The following is a 26,498-nucleotide window of genomic DNA, read 5'->3' on the forward strand; positions in this document are numbered from 1 at the left end:
CCATGTGAGTGTCAGAGTTGCTGGCTGCTGAGTATAATGAAATATCTAAAAATCTCTCCTTTGTCTGACTTATGATCTAGTAAGTGAACTATAAAAATGGTTCCTGGACCAAGCCTGGGGCAGATATAGGCAGGGAAAATGAATGGTTCGATAATGGTATCAGATCACACCATGTTCACCAGCACAAATAATATAGGCATACAGAGATCTTTACCATAGGGCTTGCAAATTAGAGGCAGCTTGTCACAAGATTAGAAGGGTCAATGGGCCTCAGCCTAGCTGCCTAAATATATTGCCCTTTCAGTTGCCCCAAGACATCAAACACACCTGAATATGACTAGCAGATACGACATTGTGACTTTGTGGAATGTCAGCTGGAGGGCTACAGCATTTAATTGTCATTGATACATTAATATTTAGGCAATTGAGCTGAATACAATAGTCTCAAAATACTGGATGCAGATGCCTGAATGCCTAAATTCCACTCAAAATTTGACTTTCCAATCCTTTTAAATACCTGGCTTTGTACTGTGGAGGGATCATACGCTAACACTAAAAATCATTAACATAGACATCATTGTGAAAAGTATAGCTTTAGCTAGTGATTAAGGCTCTGGAGGGCCAATGCTAGCAGAGGCTGCCTACTGTTTTTGCTGTAAGTTGATGTCCTCTTGCCACTCAATCCATGGTCCGTAACAAACACACCCAGCTATGAAGCCAATTAGGTCCACATTGTAGTCAACTGATTTATGCCTTTTCTCATGCTCATCTACCAGCAGGCAAGGGAAGTCTATATGCTAGATCATCACGTGACAAGAACTGTCACTTGCTTGTGCCTGGCCTGGGCAGGCAGAATTCCATAACCGCTCAGCCACTGGGTTTCTTTCCCTCCAGCAAAGCATCTCAACAGCATGAAATCACAATATCCCTGCTAATAATTAAAACACTTCATATTGCCCACAGAATCTTATCACTTGGCAGCCAGCAGAACAGGAAATATCAATAATCAAACAAGCTGTAATTAACGTACACTGTTATCATTTTACTGATCCATATAAAACAATATCCTTAGAGATTCCGTGGTTTAGTAATTATAATTTAAAATGTGTGTTTTCTAGTTTCTGCACTGTAGAGTTGCCTTATAATCCAATAACTTCATTGGGGATCTTTGATGTGGGCTATTAATAGCACTGTCAGTACACTGCAAAACATTTCTGACAGTTAATGAAACTTTCATCTCATAAGTGCATTTCACTTGCATCAAAATAATGTTATGATTAAAGAGAGTGGAAAATCATTATGTTTTCTTCATTCTCCTCAAAAGGGGAAATTCTAGATATATTTTTTCTATTCTGAATTTACTCATCCATATCTAAAACCTTATGGATTTCCTGGTAAAGACTTCATGGACTTGCTGAAACTGAGTTTTATACTTTATTACTTGGTCAATGATCTAAATCCTCATTTTTTAGAAGTCATCTTCAGTACGTCCCTGAGGAGCACATGGTTATTTTTCCGATCATTTTATAAATATATATATGTGCATGTGTATATATAAATTATAATGTATATAATGATATCTAAATGTATATTATATTGTCATATTATTATAATATAATATTAGATATTACATTATATTAGATATATATTTTATTTTATATAATTATACATATAAACTAAAAATGCTCTGTTTATGAAAAAATAAACAAATGTGTTTATTTTCAAAGATTCTCTGGAAGCAAGTTAAAGAATGAGGTAAGTGCTGTAGTCTGTTTCCTTTCATTTCTGTCATAATTGAAATAGTATTTGTGACCTGTGGTTTTCTTCACACTCATTTCTTTGAAAATTGCAATAGTATTTTTCATTAAAAACTAGACTGCATAATCTTTATTCATGATGCTGAGTATTTGCTCCTTTAAACAGTCAAAAAAGCATAAGGTTGGAAGGCATCTTCTGGGGTCCATTTTCCAGTCCAGTTCCCCATGACTGCAGAGGCTTGTAAGCGCCTCTTAATAAAAAGATCAAGTTCTAGCTTGCTATTGTTTTTGCATCCATTACTTCTATAGAAGAAGACTTTTTCAGACTCTCATTTCTCTGGAAGCCAGAAGATGGTTTTTAATAAACTTAATTTTATACCTATTTTCTCTTGCCCAGCATTGTCTTTCTATATTTTTTGCTCTTTTCATGGCATTTTCCTACATGTCTTTTCTCTGGCTTTGCTTGCTAGGAGGAACAAACAGCACCTCTTTCAGGCACTTCTGAGCAGCCTTACAACCTTTCACTGTACTTGCTCCAAGCTGAATATCTTTCTAGAAAAAAGATCTCACAAAAGTTTTGTGAATGTCATGTCTCCAGTTTCTGTTGCAAATAACCCTTTTGATGATCCCTTCCCTAGAACTGTGTTTGTCTTTTTCATATATTCACAACTGTACTATTGGTCACTGTTGTTCTGGTCACATTTACACTAGGAAATTATGGATTATTGTAGTACTAGATGGAGTGTTGAAGATTGCTCCTAGGATTGTGTTTTGACACTTGAGTTCAACTGTCATGGAATAGCCTGCATCCATATTATTAAACACTCTAATCTTACATAACAAGATAGGTGCATCTAAACCACATTGCCAGAGAGGAAAGTCCCTGGCATGCAGTAGCTGTTGAAGCATGACCAGTAATTGTTTGGGAGACTGCTAACTGGCATCGGCCAAAAGCATGTCGTGACCCATTTTTGATAATAGTATTTCATTTCCTGGGAATGTTTCCTGACGCCATTTAATTTACCAGACTAAATATAGCTTCTGTGATTAACTGATACACAACAGGTCTCCCTCCTTCCTTTTCGGTTCAAGATAAGCAATTCCTAGCTGGTAGTAGAAATTCTTATTGGTCCCTGGAGTGCAGCTTTGTGCTATTGATTTTCATCCCCTTTATTACCATTATCTCAGAACCATCCAGATTTTTCTACCTGCCCTCTTGGTCTTCCTCTTTATTGATGATTTCATTAACCCAGATCAGCCAGTGTCATCTATGAAATGCTCAGTAAGACAGTCCCAAGTCTGAGCTTTGAGAATCTTCACTCCAATCCCTTTTCAACACAGTGATTTCCTTGTCAACATAACTTATTATCATTTCAGCTGGAGCCAGTTCCTTAAACATTTTACATTCTTGTACTAATCCCCATTCTCACCAGCATAACTAATCATTTCCCATGGTGACACCACATCAAGTGTTTTACTGAGGTTCAGACAGATTAGATCCACTACAATTTCCCTGTCTAGATAATCAGTTGTCTTATCATAAAAAGATAGTGCTATGCTATGGGATATCTCTGACATATTCAAAGATTCATGAGCAGTATTACAGCATTTGTTCTTTAAGAGTTTTGGGGTGGGAAATTTCTGGTTCCCTTGACTTAAATGAACGCACACTTTACTTCCATCTCAGATGTGGAATTCCGTGTATCTGTCTTGTTTCTGCCCCAGAGTTCAATATCTTGGTTCTCACAGAAAAAGAATCCCAGAGACATCAATGGAAATAAGTGGTAAAGGACACATCAATATGAGGTTTCTATTGCCTATCTCTGTCTTGTCTGAAATTACTCAGGCGAGTCTTAAAACAAAAACTGGCTTTCATGATCAAAATTGAATTTTAACAATTTCAGTTTACTGAAAGTTTCTATTGAAGTGAACAGATGATATCTCATTATTTACTTGCTTGAAAGTATATATATAACTAGTTATTCCAGAAAGATTTACAATGATTGCATAAGGTGTAATTTTCAGTAGAAATGTAAAGACATTGAAAAGATGTTAAAGCACTGATTATCTAAATATACTGAGTAAGTGGCATTTGAATGAACACTTATTGAGCGCCAGGGACACTGTTTACTTCTGGTTTGTTTTATCACATTTTTTAGTATTCTCTCTGTAGGGTGAGATACCAGCAAATTCTTTTATCTAAACCAGTTAGTGCACCATTAGAGTCTGCATGGTTAATTAGGCAGATAATATTACTGTCATTATCTTAATGTTAAATGGCCATTAGAAACAGATGGCATTAAATTGAAAGGGCAAGAGATAGTGGGTTAAAATATTAAACCTAGAACTGAGGCATAGTCATATAAGTCTGTTAGCAAGCTAAAAAACATTGCAAATGATCTTTTCTTAAACCTCCCACCACCATCACTGCCTTCTTTTAAATGAACTAATTCCTTTTAATCAGAGCTTTTAATATATTTCATGGGTAATTGCATAATGAAGTCATCCAGATTACTCCTGTTGTTAAGAAAAAAAAGAAACTCCTGATACTAATAGACAATTGTAAAATTGCAGAAATATTGACACAAAGAAGTATTAATGTCTCTAAATTTCTATCATTTTTTGACTTAGAGCTTTTTATGTATTTGAATAGTAAATAGTGTAGGCAAAGTGTTGTTCACATGATGTGTGTTTTCATTCCTTGCTGTCTGTTTTGGCAGACGTATCACCCTTTAAAAGTCAAAGATACATATGATGAACAATTCAGCTACAGCTGTAATTTTCTGAATTCATGTCCAATTGGTGAATCAACATTTACAAGAAAATACTCCCTTTTGCACTCCTTTGCACTGTATTTATCTATACTGTTATTTTGACCTCAGTGAAATCTGACTGTATGCAAAGGGGTATAAAAAGGCCATTTCAAGTACCGTTCAAATTCCTAGTGCATAGCCATAAATTCCGTCCACTAGTGAAAGGGAGATCTATGCAGAAGCAGTGGGTTTGTTGTAGGAATACACAGAAGAGCTGCTCAAGGCTCTGTGCGCTGCCTTCAAATGAGGACTGTATGGGCTAAAATGGAACAAAGGGTTTTAGCCAAATAGCCTGTTCTAGGTTTGAATGCAATCCCAGGGGAATAAACTCAATTCAGTCAGTAAAAACAGCAGCATAATACAGATTTTACTGTTTGTCTCGAGGATGGAGGGTTTCATCTTAATTATATCATTTTAGAGTGTACTAAGTGTAACGTGGTGTGAACTATAAATATAAGCATAGTAAAATTATATCACTACAGAATGTTGCTGTTCAGCTTTGCAGAAAAGTAGACTAAGCCAGGTCTTTGTGAAAATATTCAATTAGGAGTCTAAATCTATAGTGGATTTACCGTATTTTGCTGCATGGTCAATATCCACAATTAAAAGATCACTGTTGTTTCATCCTTTGCAACTCCCATCTCTTCAAAGGCTAGCATCTTAATCCTTCTTCAAGACATTTTTCAGTCTGTAACTAGTATGAGATTTGTCTATGATATTTCAGATGTCACGAGCTAAAGAGGTTTAAGAGACGAACTCTAAGAACTGCAAGGAATACTCAGATCAGCAGAATTCAGTATAATTCAGCAGGAATTTGTCTTATCTCGAGGTCAATGTTGACAGTGCATCGACAAAGTAGCTGAAGAACACAAAACCTCTGGGAATACCATCCTTTACTGAAATGTAGTATTGAAACCTTATTGTTAGTAAACACCCTTTCTGTTTCACTTCCTTTTTTTGTTGTTAAAGAGTTAGCCCTAGCATCCTGGCAAAATTATGTCTTCCCTTCCTGTAACTTCCCCTGGAAGTGCATTTCCTCTTTCCAGGACTGAATTGCTGTACAGGACTCTGTATTGTGTAGATCCAACCAAACATGGAACAGAGTTTAATTCACATCTGTGGAATTGAGTATCATATTACAATTGAGTCCTCTGCAGACAAATAGGTTCCTAACATTAAAAGGAGCTGTTAGAAACTCATAGTTTTATCGTGCACTTATGAACAAAAGCCAGATGCTCTAAAAATGTTCACAGAAACAAACCTAGTCTCTCTGAGGTGAATGGCCACTCCCAGTCACTTCAAGAGAGTAGGAGAGAGGCGGCTAGAATCAGTGGCATGCTCCAGGTGGGCATGCAACTCAGTATCCTTGGAGCATATGTTTATATGTACATCTATTTCAATACAGTAGATCATATGAACATAGGACTCGAGATTTTCTGGGGCTTCCAGTCAAGTCTTCCATGATCACAGGCAACTATATAATAAACACATAGCCCAGAAGTGTCTACAGACCCTACATGCCATCACAGCTATAATGCCATAAAATATTACCTAACTTGATGGTAAACTAAAATAGTGGTAACTGTAGTAAAACAGCAGAATTGTCTACTGTAGTGCTGTTAGTGTAAGAAGAGAGCAAGGGAGAATGATGGTATCACCAGTGTCCTAGATCCTTGCACTAGAAAGGTACAGATTAACTAAAACTTAGGGTTGTCCTAAGAATGATATCACAATCCATACTGTAGTGGGGCAACAGATTATATTCTACTTTATTTTTTAAATGCCAACCAAATTTGAAGCTAGAATAATTCTATGAAGTCATTTGGCTTAAAGGTTCTGAAAACAATATTTGGTGGAGTTTAGATCTAGGCACATATTTAACTACCTTACGGAGCTGGAATCCAGATCTGGATATAAGTATCAACATTTTGGAAGGCTTTTCTGAATGTTGATATTCTGGAACTTTGAGAATCTCATGAGATAAAATACCGCTTTAGTGTGAAGCATTGTTGTTTTCCGTTAAATCTGTATTAGGCATTTCAGTGTTACTGTTTTTCCTCTTGCATTTCAGGGTGGTTTCACTCGGAAATATTCTCTCAGTTCCAAAACTGGAACTCTGCTTCCAGAGTTTCCAAGTGCTCAACACCTTTTGCTTCAAGGGTGCATTTCTAAAGACAAGGTAAAATGTGAGCTATTTCTCTTCTGACTTTCAGATCAAAAATTGCTACAGAATGTTTCTCCATATCTTAGCCTTTGAGGTATTGACATGAAAGAGCCAGAAAAGTCCATAATCAAACAGAGGTGACTGATTTATAGAGGGGGCAAACCTTTACTAACACCGATTAACTGGCTCTCCACTGGAAAGGTGGTTGAATTATTTACCTATTAACTGACCTAGCATTTTACAAACTGATGGTATGTAAGACGGGGACAGCAAAACAAACAAATAGCTGAGAGCTGTATTCATTCCAAATGCCTTTGGATTTAAGGTAAATTTTGTTCTGATTAGATTGGAGCATATAATTCATGACAAATAGTTAGAAAAATTTTATTCATTAGTTATCTAAAAAGAGATGGAAAATCTGAGTATATGGTTTCTTTAAAATTAGTTATTAATTCCTTTGACAAATATCATTTAGCCTGGATATTATTTGAGTGGGGTATTGTAGAGCATATATTCAAGAATAATATTGACAGCACATGTTCAGTTTTGTGTATCAGTCATCAAAAACCAGAACAATACCGTAAGACTCACGTGTGACACACAATGTATCCTGCTAAATTGTATTTCACAAATCAATACACAATATTGCTCATCCTAAGTTTAGCTGTTCAGCTAAAAGTATTGCTGGTGCATGTGTTGTGTCTGACTACTTGTCTGTGTGTTATGTCTATTATGTTTCTGATCCCTTTACAGGTCCTCAGGCTGCTACATCCCTGAACTGTGCTAGATATCATTTAGTTTCCAGTATGGGTCATGATATTGGCTTTGCTGAGATCTGTTGCTCTAATGCTTTTTATTTAATGAGCCTTTCTTCTTAGGTTTGCTCTGCGAAAGCAGTGAACACGAGGATTCCTATTTTGAAAAGCTAAACAAAAAGGAGCCATCTGTAGTGCAGAAATCTTAACAGCAAATCTTACAGGTCCTAAAGAAAGACGAAGAACAGGTGTACTCAGCAGCGTGCATCACCTGCTGTCATAGTGCCCCTTAGTAAATTGCTAGGCATGAATAGATATCTCTCATATATACAGCATTCTTGTAACATTTAAGTCTGAAGAGTACTAGGGGTTCCCTGCAGACCCAAAACAGCAGTGTAAGCAAAACTGAATTTTACCACTCCAACGATGAAGAAAAAGATGCAACTCATTTTCTTTTCATTCTTGGGTCAGCAACATTTCATTTTTCTTATGCTGGGGAAGGAGATGGGAGGGCTCACCAGGACCTTGGGGGTGACTCGGTCTGGGAACAGGCTCTTGGAGTTACGAGGAGACTGGGAAGACATAGGAGTTTCTCTGTGTGCATCTCCCTCTCTTTCTTTTCTTGCTACTTTTTTTTCTTATTCCTTTTCCTTATTCCTTGTTTTCTTTCCTTACTGTCTTTCCTCCCAGCTTATCTGACCAGCAGATATAGAAGTCTCTCCTGTAGTCCACATTCATGCCTTTACTTAACTGTTCCATCACCTGTGCAACAGTCGCATCAATGTCCTGTGTAAGCCCTATAGGAGCTGTCCATACATCACCCATCTCAGTGGCAGCCAGGCAGGCTTTCTAGAGTTCTAGGATAACCAAAACAGTGTAACAGCTATTTTGCAGTATTTGTCAGTCTTCCTCTCTAAGCACCTGTCTGTGTTGCCTCATAACTTATTCAGGTCTATTCAGCAGCTTCATGTCCTGATTTGGATGTTTTGACAGAGTTTTATAAGCTGATGCATCACAGCCTCACTCCTGGAAACTAAAATGCATCCAAAACAATATGATAATTATGAAAATTTTTACAGCTCTAACAGAGGACAAAACTGAAATTATCTTTCCAGGTCTTTAAAGTAGAGGAAGCTGAAGATTGCATAGATATAGCAGTCTGCACTAAAATAGATTGATAATTTCTACATTTTCGGTTTCTGAAGAAAATTTGCCCAACCTTTAAATTTCAATCAACCCCTTCTAAAAAAAGTCTTTTAAAAAGTTCTTGAATTTCACCCTGCCACACACTCTTTTTCAAAAATATGTAGTTACAGAAGCAGCTCTGTGAAAGTCAGCAAGGACCACTTCCAAAGAAATCTGTACGCAAGATTCCCTCATGGGAATCTCTGTTGAAATACGGTTGTACCAGGTTCATAGAAAACCTTATGTTGGTTTGCTGAAAAGTTCACAAGCCATAACAAACTTTCTCTGCTTCTGGATCACGAGATAAGTTTTCCTAGCATACAGCTTTCTTTCTTTGGAATACTTTTTAAAAAATTCTTGTTGCCATTCACGACTATTTTTTACAAACTCTTGTAATATCTCTGCACAGTTATTAAAATAAAGGAATACTCCACTGAGATAAATTAGCTTGATGAGATGAAAGGGAGTTGTGCTTTTTAAAGCTCAGTTCTTGTAAGGCAGTGATTAAACTTTGACCAAATGACTGGCAGCTATTTTCTCATTTGTCCAACTAGATGATATTTCAGAACACTCATAGACGCCTATAGTAGCCTAATCATTAACTTGCACTACTCTTTGGGATTAATCCTAGCTTCAGAAAGATGAATTTACCGTCCGACTGGCTAATCTATCTTCTGCCTTACTTTGATATCTACATTTTCACAGTATATACAGCATCTAATAACAGCATTGAGACTTAAAGATGGTGATAAAAACTAGAGATGGGTGACCTCTTATCACCTCTGGATATAGAACCACATTTTTAAATATGTGCTGTAATACAGTTTATACTTTATACTTAAATAATAACTACAGAAAGCAGAAACCTAGATTACCATAGAAGTAAAGGAGAGAACTAAGAAACTCTGTTTAATCTTTCTTTCTTCCAAAATAGGTAGATACTCTTATCATGATGTACAAAACACACTGTCAGTGTGTCCTTGACAATGCAATTAATGGGAACTTTGAAGAGGTAAGGTTATTTGAACACACATTCTTGGTATATATGCACAGAGAGCCCAGAAAGCATTATTTATGTCCATGGTTTGGTTCTTACCCCTTTAGATTCAGCATTTCTTACTACATTTTTGGCAAGGAATGCCTGACCATCTTCTTCCCCTGCTTGAAAATCCCATCATTGTTGACATCTTCTGTGTTTGTGATTCAATACTGTATAAGGTGAGTTAAGCATTTAGTTAAATGGATAATCTTTGTCACATTATAGATTTTGTTTGTGTAAAAACAGTGTTGAGGTTCGAATAACAGAACTCCATGACTGTTTTCTGCCTCTCACCTGTGTAAATCAGCAAGAATTCCTTTGAAATCAAGAGCATAAAAATGGCATGCATAAGAGAACTCTAGTCCCTGTTTTGCTGCATACTTGATCTGTGACTACAGGTAGCTCACAAATGGGGAAATCCTGACCTGCTTGGATTTTAATAAAGGAAATGCCTGTGAGCTTCACTGGCAAGGTTGGCTAAGTTAAGCCTGCATGAAAACTGAAGCCTTTTTTTTTTTTTTTTTTTTTTAATTAAAAGATGCATTGCAGTTTCTACCAGCAAAAAGAGTCCTGGCAGTTCAGCAAGGTATTCCATCTTCATCTGCTAAAGAACTCATTTTGTTAGAATAAGGCCAGGTTATTGCAATGACATATGTAAACTGCAGGAAAGAAGATTTTGAAAGAACTGCCTCAGTCACGCAATAATGCCCCTGGTGTTGCCGTCAACCTTGTTGTAAAACATCTTTCATAAACTGATCAAGCCTTATCTTAAAACTGGTCAGGACTTTTTACTTACACAACTCCTCTTGAAAGGCTAAATAACATAGTTATGTCAGCAAACATTGCAGTATGTATATCTATTTAGGTGTGGATAAAGTTCTGCTAGGATAAAAACACTGACTAGTACAACTTACTCTTTTTTTATCAAATTTGATTTAATTGTGTGTCCTAACAAGGTATGTATGACAAATATTTTAGGGTTTTTTTAAGATTCATTTTAATTGAAATTGCTCACTCTATAGAAAAGCCATGTGTACAGATTTAGGCATCTGGTCTCACTTTTCCACATGTGAGTCTGCTACTCGCAGGTTATGTCAGACCATGGTTTCTTGTTACAGAGAGCTGGAATGATACTGGCTTAAGATATTCCTGCCTGTCCTGCCTTTTACCCTTCATTTCTGTTCCCATAGCCTTAGATGTACCAGCAAAACTGTTTATTGGGCTGCACTCTGAACTGGTACAGGTTAAAGAAAAAAATCTGAGAAACATTTGTTTTGCAGGGTTTTTATGCCCTGTCAGCTCTTTGAACCAGTTCACTGCATGATCACACCAATAGTCAGGCCAGTAAAGCCGAGGAGTACTGCAAGGTCAGGATTCAGGGATAGAGAACTGGGGAAGAAATAAATTAAGGAAGTAAATGCCACCAACATTTCCTGAGCTTTTTATTTGGAAAATCAGATCAGATCATTAATTAATAGCTGTAAAGTAGTTTCAGTTCCTCTGATAAGACATGCTATATAAATAGAAAAGGACTGTCATACTCTCTCTCACACATTTCACAACTACATATTGATGAAAGGAAATAACTATTGGCATACTAGCAAACATGAAGCAGTTAAAGGAGGCGACTTGGGGCTGTTTAGCACTGAGTGTCTTATTGTCATGTATTTGTAATACTTTACAAAAGTATGGCAAAATCCACAAAGGGATAAACTACGTATTTTTCAGAAGCATATCAAGCTGTAAAGTAAGAAGAGATTTTTTAGTTAGCAGAGTGAAGTAAAGGTGTTTAGCCTAGCTGAGACATTAAGCCTTATTTACTTTTATAGGTTATACTGTACTTTGAGTTTATGAGGCTTTTCCTGCACTAAACTTGCTTTCACAGCTTTATTTGTTATAAATATTTGATGTGACAAAAGAAGAAGAAATACTACAGGAACAGAAATTTGATAAGGCAGAATTTCTTAAAAGTTCTTAAATATACTATTGTGTCTTTTCTCTGGCTCTTTCATCATTTCTCACTTCTAATCGTATTAGATGTTCTTGGCAGTACAGATGCCCGAGGAATACTGCGTTGTCAAATCATTCACAGTATGAGTGGAAACAAACGCGATTTTTGGATATATGGTATCTAACAAAGTCAGCATTTACCTAATTTTACTGTCTGCAGTAGAATCCCCCAGAAGGCATGAAAGTTAGCAGAGTTTTTGTCAAAGCAGTTCCACACCACACATAACTATAGGGGATTTATTCTAAACCCTGATCACCATCAGTGTCACATGCACAGCATGGCAGAAAGAAGAGTCAAGTGGCTAACAGCACTCCCCAGGACTTGGGAGATGCTTGAGTTTCTGCTTCACTAAGATTCTGTGTGATGCTAGGGAAGTCAAAGTTTTTAAGCACCTCACTTCTAATGATTTCTCTATTACAAGACAGGAGTGATATCACTTTCTTGTTTTAGAGGCATGCTGCAAGGAGGAATATATTATGTATGGGAAATGTGTTCATATCTTACAGGGATGCGGGATATCTAGGTATATAAATATCTAGACAATAGTCTGAATGGCTTTATTCTGTATAAATTCCCTGTACTTACCACTTTGCAATCTAAGTAGACAAGGTAGACATGAATGAATAAATGTCCAATGGAAGCCTGATATCATTTTCTGTTACCTTTTTGAAGGTTCTTACAGATGTACTCATCCCTGCAACTATGCAAGAAATGCCAGAAAGGTAGGTATTTGACACTTAATAATACTACCTTCTGATTGTTAGGTGTGTTCCCGGGAAATACAGAGTAAACAGCAGGTGTTGCTTCAGATAATCTATATCCTAGAGAATTTTTCTCACAGTATTTATGTTCATTTTTAGAAGACTAGAATAAACTTGGCAAAATACCATTAGCTCTGAAAACAGCTATAGAAGTAGAACAGTCTTAAAGTATTCCACAGTATTCCAGTGTCTGGTTTGACTGGCTTATTGGACATCTTGAATTAGATTTTTTTCTTATACTAAAACCCTAGGAGATCAAAAAAGAACCAAATATATTTTTGTTGTTCAAGGAAAAACAAATTTTAACTGTTCTTCAGAATAGTGTTGAGGTTTGTATCTTATGCATCACCAAAATATGTAAGCAATTTTCCAACAAAACATTACAAACAGGATTGTTTTAAGTTACCTCTGAATCTTTTCACCCTTCCTTCCCCTTGGAGGGCATCTTGTTTGGGTTTTTATGTCTAAGGCCTTGTGCTTTAGGTTCTTGGTGCTCTAATGTTTTTTGGATTTATTATGGTTTATTCCTAAAGCTAGAGGGTTTCAACCTATTTTAATTGGCGAACTGCTCACATTTTTTTTTCAGAGGAGGTACAGACCAACATGTAGTCATTTTTAGCCTTCTGATGATAGGTCAATATTTCCTGTTTCCTTTCAGGGACACCTGAGGAGTAATCCAGAGATCTGCCCAGGAGTCCATGAATCATAGACTGAAACCCAATTATGTAAACTAATGCAATACAATATTTATTGATGTTTCTCTAAAACACATTTTTTACTGTAGTTTATTGGCAGATATAAGAAATTTTGCAAAAAACTGGGAAAAATGGGTTGTTTCCTCTCTGGAAAATCTACCAGAAATGCTAACAGATAAGAAGCTGCCTATTGCACGAAGATTTGTTTCTTCCTTGAAACGACAGACATCATTCTTACACCTGGCCCAGGTGAGAAGAATAGGACTACATATCAAAAAAAGTTGTGAATTACACTTGGTACATCTCTCTGGTCATAAGGTACAATGCATTATTTTTTTAAAGGTTCAATTTCAGCTATGGAAGACTTAAATCTTGCAGTTTTCACCATGCAAGAAAGAATAGTTCATAAGTGGATCTGATCAAAACATTTTGAACTTCAAAATTTTGTAGTAGAAAAGAAGACCATGCTTATAATGAACTACTATCATAAGAACTGTAAATATGACACCTTTCAAATTAAAAATACTCTGATATTCTTTAGGACTTCTCTCTGCAAGAACTTCTGGCAATCAAATGATGAAGTGAGATATATGGGTATTTGGTTAGTCCCAAAGAGGAAGATATCAAATGAGCCTCCTTGCCTGACAGAGGTTCACTGTCTTGTCCATGGCACCTTTTTATGTCACATTTAGTGAGTTTAGTTCTTCCTGAGTTTGACTGAAGTGAATACATGAGAATGACAGGCAGCTGAGGGTTCCTAGACTGTTTTGACAGGAAACAAGTATCTGCAATTAGGATATACCTCCATATTATTGTTTGGTGGATTATACAAAAGGATACATTGCCTTTCTGAGAACTTAAATGCTAACAGCTTGGGCTCTGAGGGGTAGCACTTACAAAAAAAACTGTAGGTGTATTGTATAATTCATCTTGACTTAGTTTTCCCTCTCATAAAAATTAAGACAGCAGTAGCATATAGATGACATTATGAAAATGATCTGATAGGAAGGCACATTAGAAAAGTATTAGAAATCTCATGAGAGGGAAACATTGCCTCATCTGATCTATGAAACACCAAGCTGTGAAAAGGAAATTAAGCAGCACATGATTCTTCTCCTAGGAGTTATTCATTTGGTCCCACGGTGTGAGTCTTAGCATTTTACCTTACATTCTCTTACAGATTGCCCGGCCAGCCCTTTTTGATCAGCATGTGGTGAATTCCATGGTGTCTGATATTGAGAAGGTAGATTTGAACAGTATTGGCTCTCAGGCACTCCTTGCAGTCTCAGGCAGCACAGACTCTGATGGGGAGGTCTACACTGAATGTAAGTCCTTGGTGATATATTCGTAACATTAAAAGAAATTCAGTTTTCCGTTCCATTCCTCACTAGTCTGCTTGGAGATGGACTGAGAAAAGGCAGACCTAGGCACTACATTCTCTAATCTAGCTCAGTGTTAACTTTAGTATTTTAAGAAAACCAATTCCTTGCCCCAGCAAATCCTACAAGAATAGAAACTTGTACTGGTCATCCCAGATGGATGATTTTTAAATGGTTGTTGAAAAAATTATCTCTATTTCAGCTACTAATCTTAATAAAATTCTTTTTAAAGTTTTGTCCTTATCATATGGGGGTATTAGCACTGATCAGCTCTTGAAAAAGGTTCAGAAAGCTTATGTAACTATATCTTAGTTTAATGGATATTTGAGATAGTTTACTTTTTTTTTGTATATAAAAATTTGTTGGCTGAAAGTTGATCTTTAAAAAAATATGTAATTTTCAATATGATGTAATAGCTCTTTTCATAGACAAAATAGAGAATGGAGCAAACTACAGATTTTGGAAGTTTTAAATTTTTTTATATGTTCTTATACATACCTGCTGTTGAAAAGTAAGGTTTAGCCATCTTCTTTGTTAAAAAGGTAACTTTTGTCATAGGAAGCATCTTTAGCACAGTTTGGAGAGCTGAAAGGAGAGCAACAGCAACTTGCTGTATTTTAGAGGTTGTTACCTTGATCACGAAAGTTTGTTCTCTTAAATGGCTCCAATTCTGTTCACATTTTCATCTGAGTTGCCCTTTTCTCATTTTCCCTGTAACTGTTTTCTATTTTGCTCCTTCTCCTCTTTCACATTGGTTAAAAAAAAAAGAAAAAGAAATGGAGCAAGAGAAAAAAAACCTGCCATTAACCAGGCATTTTCTAGAAAATAGGAAATACTAGTAGCTTAGTTTTATGTTATATAATATACATCATATATTACCTAGGAATACATAAGGAAAACCTAAGGCAATATACATGTCACCTATTCCTGCCACATTACAGATAAAACTGTTCTACTTACTTTGGTAATAGACAGGATTCCAAGGTTGAATCTCAAAAGAGAGAACATCGGATTTTTTTTTGCTTTTATTCTCTTGTAAAACTTCATTGTCTTACAGCCTGCAGAACTGTAATATTAAAGTAATGAAAATGTGTGTGTGATGAATTTATGTCTGCTCACTTTGCTGAGGAATTGCTCATTTCTTCACTGCTCTAATCCTTTGCCTTTCCTTTCCATGCTACAATATTGTCGTATGGCTGGTGAGTGGCTTTTTCTCACATTCAGAATAGTGTGCAATGATATGTTTTCCTTTTTACATGGTAGATGACTCTATTACAGTGTTCCAAGAACTGAAGGACCTTCTAAAGAAGAATGCCACTGTGGAATCGTTTATCGAATGGTTGGATACTGTGGTTGAGCAAAGGGTTATCAAGGTACCTTTCAAATATTCTGCCTGATTCAGGACCAAATCCTACTCTCCTTACTCATTGGTGCAGTCCCATTGACTTTCCACATGGGATTCTTACCTCAGCTCCCATCTCCCTGTTGTAAGAGGAGAGTTCTTCATTTGGTGTGAAAGATTCCAGCTAGATTAGTTCTAATTAATCTCATGCCAAGTGTGGTTGAACAGTCTTACGTGTGTGAAAAACTAAGCAGTATCTTAACTAAGACATTAAAATCAGCACTGTTATAAAACTGTACATGAAAAAAAAAAACCATCCACCCATCCATCACTATCTGTGCATGCAGAATTATAGGGTGATTGCCCAGTGAGTAAGGTGAGCAAGACTTGTTCCTTAGAGAAGAATATGTAATTTTTTATGTATTACTTTGATGCATGTGGTATAGATTAATGTAGCAGATAGGTTCAGAAGTAGCTAATCTGCAGAAGGATTTCTACAGGCCAGTATAGAAGATATTCTCTTATATTTTTATAAGGTGTTTGGTGGGGAAAAAAAACCTTTTTATTTCCTGATTTATAAGATGTTTTATAATCACAAGTATTTTGTATGCATGTAGTTACACTAGAGTTATTACACTATAGTTCAGAACAAAATAACAGAGATGTAGACCTCCTGTATCCCTTCACATCTGTGCTCGGATTTTCTGAATTATGTTTTGTGTGGTAGTGTTTGCCAGAAGCTCTGAACACTGGTCTTCTCATCAGGTTTTGTCTTGTTTGGAAATACGTTGATGTACCATTGATGCAATGATGGGATGTCTTACCCATCATTTTAAGGAGCGCCTTGATATCGATTGGTGCAAGAGAGGCAGTGCTGTTAGCTTTGATTTGCTCATGGAAAAGTGGCTCTGCCACTTACAAAATAACCATAGGCATGTCATTTTCCCTGTATTCACCTCTGTTTTCCCAGCTTTAAATGGAGACAGTGATAATTCCTTTGTTTCTGAAGCACTCTGTTTACTAACATTTACTGTCGTGTGTGAGGAGCACAATGAGGTGCTTTGCTGAATCAGAGCACTAGAGCCAAAGTGAGTCCCACTTGCTCAGACACAAAACTCATACTGATTTAACAGAAGCTGAGCAGTCCCAGCTCATGGTAGAACTGAATGGTTATGGTCTAAAACTGATTCTACAATTTCAAAACACAATCCCTGATAAACAAGCCCCTCAGAAAAGGTAAATCACTCTCCCATTCAGCATCTACTATGTAATACTGTATTAAAGCTAACAGCTATGGTTTCAAACACTGTTTTCACATGGTTAGGGGTATGAAATGCCAACAAGTCCTGATATCAGTCCAGATCAGCTAAGCAGGAGCTAATCATTTACAGAACATGTAATCCCTCCATTGCTCTCTACCTTCTGTTCATGCTAAAGTGCGGTTACTGTCAAACTTACACAACAGCTTCTTTCTGCTTGCTGTTTGAGAAAGCAACAGGGCATACTGTTACCACACGGAACAAAGTACTGCCAGAACAAAGTGACAGCATGAAGTGAGCAGTATTAAAATCCTCAATGTTACAATAGCAAACATACCATTTTGTAACAGAAAAAGTCTGGCAAGTATTATGCAGATTACATTAAGGTACAGAGACTAACTCCCATTCCTTATTTTTGTCGAATAACATAGTGCCAAGAGATTTTTTTGTTTCTCACTATACAGCTGTATATTTACAGAGCAATCTAGCATCTTTAAGACTAGAACATGAGCTAATTTAAACATCATCAAGGCACTGCAGAGCTCAAGCGGTAAGCAGTGTGCTTCATCAAATATGTGGTCAGAGCTCTACCTTGGTTGCACTGAAAGAAGTGAATGCTTCTCCTCTTTATCACTTTAAGGACATACATTATGAAGAGAGTTTGAATCAGGCAGCTTAGCACCCTGCCACATTAGTCTGAGTCAAGGACTTCATGAATTCTCAAGCATCTTCAGTCCTCCTTTCCTCTATTCTGTATGCTGAAAGCAAGTTAGCATACTTACAGAATTTTACTACTTCTCTCTTTTAGGCAAGCAAGCAAAATGGGAGGTCATTAAAGAAGAGAGCTCAAGACTTCCTTCTCAAATGGAGTTTTTTTGGTGCTCGAGTGATGCATAATCTCACCCTAAACAACGCATCAAGTTTTGGTACCCTGGGCTTTGTAAAAACCCTCCCATTTTGTGCACATGTGCTGGCACTATTCCCACCTTTCCACCACTTCCTTAGTACAGGAACCTGTCCGATTCTAAAGATTCTTTGATCAAAGCCACAAATATTGTGTAATGTGCTTTTCAAACTAATTCTTCACAGAAAATGCTAACAATAATTTGTTGGTGGCCTGTGTTACATGCTTGTTTTCCAAAGGTGTTTTTCTTCTGAATTGCCGTTTGCTACTGCTTTGCCATTTAAGAGCTAGAGGCTATGCTTGTTTTGATATGGCAATGAAACCATAATTACGTATCTCAATATATGAGACAGAAGATCTAAATTATTAGCTTTACATGTGAATCAGTTTGGTAAAAAATTACTGCTGTAGAGAAGTTTTTGTGTTGCATGTTTTCATAATAGCAAAAGGAATTTGACAGATCACCACTGTTACTTAATTCTGGGATCAGGAGGCATTCAATTCAATAGTGTGTTCATAACATCTAAATATTCAGGTTCACACGCCCATCTTTAGAAATATTTACATTTTGGGGAATATCAGAAAGAATATCTTTTATATTAGAAAATGTTAGAGCAAATGAAATTCACTTTAGAAATGTGTCTCTCCTTACAGCCATTTCAAATGGCCTCTGAATTTGTGATAACAGTGTACCTACAACTACTGAGATAACTTGGGAAATAATGTACTGGATTTAATGTGATATATCCTTGAAATAAGGTCAAAGACTTCACTAGTTATTGTCTGGTTATTTAGCACAAGACAAACAGAAATAGAGCAGAGGCATTCTAGCAGACTTCAGCCTTATCTAGCTCCACTGTGTGCCCTCTTCAAGTATAAAGCATGTCTCACTTTCATCAGTATTTTTCTTTGATGTAATTAGTGGTCAAATAGCCTACAGGACAGTAAACAATTGAGCTAGGTGGGCCAGTGCAAAGAGAGATTAGAGCTAGAAGTTAGGCACTATTCCTTGTTGGTCTTGCCAGGTCATTTAAAGTCCACAATTGTTTGTTTGTTTCACTCGCTTCTTGTAGAGTGGTGAGAGATGGTCACAAAGATAACTAACTCAGCTACTCTCTCTCCTTCTCCTCCAAAAGGTTCTTTTCATTTGATCCGCATGCTACTGGATGAGTACATCCTGCTCGCCATGGAGACACAGTTCAACAATGACAAAGAACAAGAACTCCAGAATCTACTGGACAAATACATGAAGAATTTAGGTAACTGGAGCTTGGTTCTTTTGAATGTATTCCTTGATTTTAGAAATTTACATACATCAGAAGCAGACTTGCTGTCAATCAGAAGCAGACTTGCTGCCCTCTGCTGAAGGTATAGTTACATACAATATTGTCAAATACATCAGAAAAGCTGATAGCCATGCCCTCAGCCATTCATTCCCACTTTCCTAACCTAGTTCACCTCATGACATTTTGTGGGAAACGATCTGGGATGCAACAAACACTTGTATTGATGCAATTGAAGGGCCACAAACTGCAGCGTGAAAAGAGGTGCAAGTAACAGAGAGCAGGAATTCCCAATCCAGTTTTTCCACCAAAGCTGAAATATGCAATTATACCCTGAATTAGGACGTGTTGAAGATTACCAACATAAAAAGGTCCCTGAAGAGTTGGAGCCCTGTTCAGCCTCTGGGCTGAAGTACTACCATGTGGAAGGGAAACAAAAGGAATTTAAAATAGTCTCCTTAAAATTTTCTAGTTACCAGGCTTCTTCAGGGTAGACAAGTCATACATTACAGGTCCTTTGCTTTAAAATGAATGAAGATTAAGAACTGGTATTTGGATCAAATTTTGGTCTAAGTTAATTCCTAAAAATCCAGTGGAACTCCTCTGAGTTCTTCAGAATTATTTTTGATTAACATTAGTGCCTGAAATCAGCCTTAATTCTTTGGTTGTTGCCACTCCAAACGTGCCCTTTGCTCCAAGAAACTTGCACTGAATTTGTCTGAGAGTAGATGCTGTGTTTTTTTTAACTCAGTCTTCAGGAAAAGCCTTGTCCTATGCAGCAGTTGCCTTTTCCTTAGATACTTAGGTGAAGTATTTGAAACCATAAGATGAAGTCATGATTCCACTGAAGAATAGCAAATCTTCCACTGATTTTATCAATCATCTGCAGAAAACTGAAGAAGTACAGGGTAAAACAAATACTTTTTCTAGATATCAGTATAAAAATAAATAGACTTTAAGAATTCTAAAACTCCCACTGTTAGTCCTTTAGTGTCATAAGTGTCATAAACCTGATTCATTCTTAGTGCAATTAATAGACTCCATTGTTGACATTTACTTCAACGGAGTAGATCTGACTCACTGTCTTCAGTAAGGAGCTGTTTCTCTGTGATACAGATCTGTGGTCAGAGAATATGATACAAACAGTTTCACTGAAAGATTAAGACTAGGACAATACTTGTATTCATTGGCTACATACAAAATTTGGAGGCTTCACTGTGTTTTTAAAATAAGTAACCAAAGATACAAACAAAACAGGCAGCTCATATGCTCTCTATATGCTAGTGGTGAATTTATGTGCAATGAACACACACAACAGCCACCAAGAGTTTTCACTTACTATTCCAGATGCAAGCAAAGCCACCTTTACTGCATCACCAAGCTCTTGCTTCCTAGCAAATCGTAACAAAGCTGCTCCTCTGCCCAGCGACACTTCAGTCAAAAATGAGTGTCTAGCAGAGCAAACCTACGTGTCCTTGTCAGCTAGCCAGCCTAGCAGTGTACCTTCTGGTCTGAACCCCTTCTCCACGGAAGACAGTGAGAATATGCAGTTGACAGGTAGGTATCAGTTCTCCTACTCTCTCCTTCTCTAACAATGATAAAACTATCCTTGTACATCTTGGCTTGGAATAATCTTCAACTCTAAGGAATGAACAATAAGATCTTGAACACATGAGACTTGTAACTGCTGGAATTTCCCACTGAATGCGGCAGTCTGCAAGCTGGAGAATGAAACTGGGAACCTTTATAGCCAGAAGCCATTGATTAAAGAACTTGTACAGATGGGGGCCAATGCATATCCTTTGTAAAGCTTTCAAATGATAATGCAGAATTCACATAGAGAGTTAGTGTCTTAACAGAATCCACTCTATTCAGCAATACTCCAGTATGAATGCTAACCACAACTAATGTTTATTTATTCCAGGTCAGATGGAGCTCTCTCAAAGCACTGGCCACTTGATGACTCCACCCATTTCACCAGCCATGGTCAGCCGAGGAAGTGTTATCAACCAGGGGCCGATGGCTGGGAGACCTCCAAGTGTAGGCCCAGTGTTATCCACACATTCACATTGCTCTTCCTACTCAGAACCCCTTTATCAGACTTTGTCACAAACTAATCAGAATTACTATGGAACCAATTCCAATTACCAAGCCATGTTCAGAACTCAGGCCCATTCCACTTCAGGAGTTTATCACCACAGAGCAGAGCACAGCCGATTCAATACCTTGAATGAACAGCAGTTCTCCAGAGACTACTTCAGCAACAGTTGCGCTGTGTCTCCATACAATGCCAGGTCCCCTTCCAGCTATGGTCCCTCATCCATGACTCAGGACACACACAATATGCAGTTTCTGAATACTGGGAGCTTCAATTTCTTGAGCAACTCAGTGTCTTTTTGTCCGGGAGCAACATATCCCCCTAATGCTTCCAATGGTATTAATATATATTAATATATTTTTTCTTTTTCTCTTCTGTTCCTCTTTCCTTGCCAGAGTAAACCATTCTTTCTCTCCTTTTCCTATGGAAAATTTTATTATAACTTTGTGTTTTCTACTTCTCAGATGACACATAGATTGTAAAGCAGCTTAACAGGCTACTTCAGGGCTGATTTTCTTCTGAGGAATACTCAGTTGACCTCAAATGCCACTTTTTCACTTGCAGTAAACTTCCTCTGGCATCATCAGCCTGTCCTGCACAATAGAAGCAAAATGAGGATGACTACGATTTAGCAATCTCTCAAAAAGCCACCAAAACATCTACTGTAAAATATAGCTGTCATAAAATAGCTTAGTTCTGGGAACAGTATAGCAGGCCATTCTAATCACAGTGTCAGGATGGTGAAACAAAAGCATATAAAAATGTGGATTAGCATTATTTTAAGAGTTTGGCCCTAATATATTCTCATACATCAAGTGTAAAATTGTTGGCATGTTCTACTTTAGATATATAGTGGGTGAAATTATTGCTATATATCCTATAGTTTGTAGAAAATACTTTTCTCCAGGAAAGACATGCAGGAATACTACTTGTATATTCATGTGTATATGTCACATGTATATACTACTATTTAGATTTTCTTTATATGTATATTTTCCTTGATTGTCCATTTCAGAAGCGAGCACTGAACTGTCGATACGAGTCCACGTGGTGTCTCCTCTGGCCACCAACTACAACATTACTGTTTGATTCTGAAGTTAGAATGGGAATTTAATTCTGTACTGAAGGCTTTACTGAACTCTTAGGATCTTTTCTTTCCCTTGTTACCACCCCTCTTTTGGGTCAGTCACTGCATATAATCCTCTAATGTTACTAGGCTACATGTGTACCTAAATAGCCTTATTCTCAAGGAACTCACCCAATAACAGTTACTTATTGTCATAGGTTATGACAAGCTCCAGTGAAATGGAACATGTATGTATGCATTTCATGGCATTATTTTGTCATCATCCAATCACTCATCTTTTTATTAGCGTTTTGATGATCCTTTTTTTAAATATTTGTATACAGTCAAGAGAAAAAAACTACAGTGATCATATTTAGACTGAAGAGGTGGCATCTGGAACTATAGCTAAGTTTTTAAGTCTGAAATCCAGACTCTATGAAAGATAGTATCTGTATTCTCATTGTATTGCTGTTCTCATTGGCTTTTTTCCGACCACTTGACTGCACCAAGAAAATTTGCCACCTCTGATTTTTTATTTGTCCAAATTTGGAACAGAAGATTTTAATTCTGTATCCTCTGATGTGCAGAGGGGATCATTTTCTAGAACGTGGTTTTGACATCACTGCTTTGCGTTTCTCTCTCATGAGCTCTTAAAGTCAAATCACTTTGCTAGCTTTAAAGTAATTTAAGTCATGCAGCATAGTAGGAAATAAGTATCCTCATGGCATAAAGAGGAACTGAAGAAGAGGAGTTAAATAAGTGCTGGTTCACACAGCTGTTCACTAGCAGTCAGATCAATAAACCATTTTTTCTAATTCCAACCCCTTCCCTGCACTCCTACCCTATCCTTTCTCTTCAACAGCAGTTTAACTCTGCTTCCTTTTTTCCAACTCTCCTGTCAATAGGTTATTATGGAAACAATGTAAATTACCCAGACTCTCACAGACTTGGATCAATGGTGGATCAACATGTTTCTGTGATCAGCAGTGTAAGCAGCATTCGATCACTGCCATCATATAATGATATTCATGATCCACTTAATATCTTGGATGAGAGTGGAAGAAAACAAGCAGGCTCATACTATACAGAGTCCTCATCTTCAATTGTCTGTCGGACTCCTATGCGTAAGTATAGCCAATGACTGAACAAGAGCTATGAATTTTTTAGCATCTTAACTGGTGCTTAGAATTATGCTGTAGCTCACACATATAGTACATCAGATGCAAGGGATAAGTATTCTGGTGTAATATAGAAATAAAATAGGTAAATTCCTAGGATATATCATATGATGTGGTTTCCTCAGTATTTCAGTACAATGGGTTTAATGACTCTTTGTTCACATAAAGAGGACTGTGATCCATTGTCCATGATTTGCCTGAAATGCAGGAAAATCAGTATTAGGAGACACTTTCTAACTGTTAAGTGAGCTTGTGAGCTGGGTTTCTCCAACATCCCTTAAGGATCCTCACTTTCAAATAAATCAGGTGGACCTTTCGTTAGGCATAATTTAGATATACTTCATCCTGTGGACTGCGCTAGTTCCTTCCTGTCCTGTGCTTCAACAACTGTGTGAACTAGGCAAAGCTCCTACTGAATTTTAGGGGAAAGACCTAATCCCAAGGTGTTTGCTTTGGTATATGGGTTAATCAAATGGCAGCTGAGTTTGGTGTCATATTCCAAAATAAAGTCAGAAGTATTGGATGGAAGATGTAAACTAGGGCACAGTTTGGGTGTTTCTCCATAACGTTACCTGTTCGTATTACTTCTCTGTTAACCTTGTGCAGAAGATTAGTTATTGCTTGTCTTCTTAAGGCTCTGAAAGAGCTCAATGTTTAATTCTTTAAGTGAAGCTAAAGGGCAAAGACGAGTCAGCACCACTACTCAGGCATTGTACCTATCAAGTAGCTGATGTTTTCCATATTGATGTGTGTCTGGTGGTAGGCTTGACTGTATGCAGAAGTAGTGGTACCACCAGTGAGTTTGGAACTGAATGGTGCAAGATATGGCAAGAGGAGGGAAACATACAGTAGTTTCACATAGTTTTTATAGAAGATGGTTCATATGCAGGCTGTAAGCTTCAAGCCCATAGCTGTATTTTTAGCAGAGTTCACTGGTATATGGGTTTTGAGCTACTCCATGATAGTGTAAGGAGCCACTGAAGAAAAGTTATAAAAGTATAGGTAAATTGAGTAAAGTATAGGAAAGTTGAAATTTCAATCTTTCACATGGTGTACTTGGTAGATAAGAGTTTCCAGCAGATGGAAGTGGATTGTATTTTAACAGAATACTAAACAGAAAACTTTCAGTGATGATTACCTTTGTTTTCATAGCTTCAAACATGCAAACTACAGCTTCTTCACAGTGTATGTATGGGACATCTGGTCAGTTCCCTTCCCAGGAAAATCTGGAGTCCCACGGGCCACCAAGCAGAGAGATGTTATCATCTTTACCACCAATCAACACTGTCTTCATGGGAGCAGCTGCTGGAGGAACCTGAACTGGGAGAGAAATGCCGCTGTTTTAAACTTACTTTCTAATTCTAGACATTAAGGATCTGATAACTAAGGTTATGATGACTTAAGTGGGTGGGATAGAAAAGTATTGCATATAGGTGTTAAAGGAGCTGTTTTAGAGCTATTTATTAGAACTCCTCCACACACACACACAAAAGCTATATTCAGATTTTGCTCTGCTTGTGAATCACTCAGAGTTGTCACCACTATATGGCTTTCCCATCTGAAATTCAGGGTGAGCAGAAAGAATCAGTGATTCTTGCAAACATTACTAAGTTGTAAAGAAATTATTACATCTATTCCTAATTTATTAAAAATGATATTTTAGTCTTTCACTTTTATCTTTTTGTATAAAAAATGTTTATTTAATGCCTGTGTTGCTCATTATTTATTAGGATTGCAGAGTCTCTGTTTACTTTCTCTTATTTGACAGATTGTCAAGTGTATGTATCCTACCTCCTATGGAAATGTTTACAAGGTCAATTTTTACTGTTTTAAATGAAACTAAACCAAATTCTTAAGTTTTTTACTGTTGTGCTTTGAAAAGTCAATTTTAAATGTTTAGTGCCTGCTTGTGTAAGTGAAAGTCCTCAGGAAACAAATAAGACATATTGTGGGGAATATTTTCTTTGAAAATAAAACCAACAAAAACAAGCAAATATCATAAGCTAACTAATTTCAGTTGCCTGCTACTGTAGCTGGATAACTGAAACAAATGAAACTGTGACACAAAATGTCATGGGATTTCAAAATTACTTCTGGTATGAGTCCAAACCAATTGCTGGTGGAAATCCATGGATTTAGGGCAACTGTGTATATTCAGACTAAAAGCAGTAAAGTTGATCCAAAAAAATTTGCAACCCTTTAGATCAGCTGTTTTAATAAAAAAATTTACAAGTGCCATGATACTCTGTGTAAAAACATTCATATATATGTATTTCTGAAGAAGCCAGGCAAAAAGATAATTACTTAATGATTTTAAAGAGGACAGAGAAAAGAACAGACTTATAGAACTAGCTTCTCTTTACACGTTCATGAAATAACAGATGTTATTCTATAATCAGATGGTCCCAACAGCAGATTCAGATTTGGATTAAGATCCAGTTTTGTGAACTATTTGAAGCTGTTTGATATCCATGTACTCATTTAGGCCATTGAAAATATGCTGGATCTGTGGAATTAGACTGTAGGCCATTTTTGATGGAAGAAAATAGATGATACTAAAATGAAGTTTTCATTTCTAATCCTGTATAACTTTATTTCATCTTTCCTTACAGTATTTTCTCATATGAAAACCTGACTGTAGCTGAAGTATGATAAGTAGCATTGACTGGACTAACTCATGAATCATTACTGATGTGAAATATTTTTTGCAGAAATGAGACAGACACCACAGTTCAAATAGCTGAGATGTAGGAGACTCCAAGTCAGAATGGAGTCTTACATTGTGACCACAAATGCCATAACGATACAG

At 36.9% G+C, this 26,498-nt stretch overlaps 1 protein-coding gene across 1 annotated transcript in view; it reads left to right on the forward strand.

The window, feature by feature from the left end:
- Positions 1–25,532, forward strand: part of RFX6 (regulatory factor X6) — a 37,957-nt gene extending 12,425 nt beyond the window's left edge. The window contains exons 6-19 of the mRNA XM_064510199.1: positions 1,728–1,755; positions 6,642–6,749; positions 9,609–9,686; positions 9,779–9,892; positions 12,397–12,446; positions 13,270–13,429; positions 14,361–14,505; positions 15,823–15,932; positions 17,969–18,086; positions 19,201–19,323; positions 20,695–20,904; positions 21,272–21,781; positions 23,417–23,635; positions 24,842–25,532. Coding sequence (XP_064366269.1) covers positions 1,728–1,755; positions 6,642–6,749; positions 9,609–9,686; positions 9,779–9,892; positions 12,397–12,446; positions 13,270–13,429; positions 14,361–14,505; positions 15,823–15,932; positions 17,969–18,086; positions 19,201–19,323; positions 20,695–20,904; positions 21,272–21,781; positions 23,417–23,635; positions 24,842–25,008 — 2,140 coding nt within the window. The 3' untranslated portion in view covers positions 25,009–25,532. The remainder of the gene's footprint in view (positions 1–1,727; positions 1,756–6,641; positions 6,750–9,608; positions 9,687–9,778; positions 9,893–12,396; positions 12,447–13,269; positions 13,430–14,360; positions 14,506–15,822; positions 15,933–17,968; positions 18,087–19,200; positions 19,324–20,694; positions 20,905–21,271; positions 21,782–23,416; positions 23,636–24,841) is intronic.
- Positions 25,533–26,498: the final 966 nt, after the last annotated feature.

This window comes from Dromaius novaehollandiae, chromosome 3, assembly GCF_036370855.1.
Source record: "Dromaius novaehollandiae isolate bDroNov1 chromosome 3, bDroNov1.hap1, whole genome shotgun sequence".
NCBI classification, from domain to species: Eukaryota; Metazoa; Chordata; class Aves; order Casuariiformes; family Dromaiidae; genus Dromaius; species Dromaius novaehollandiae.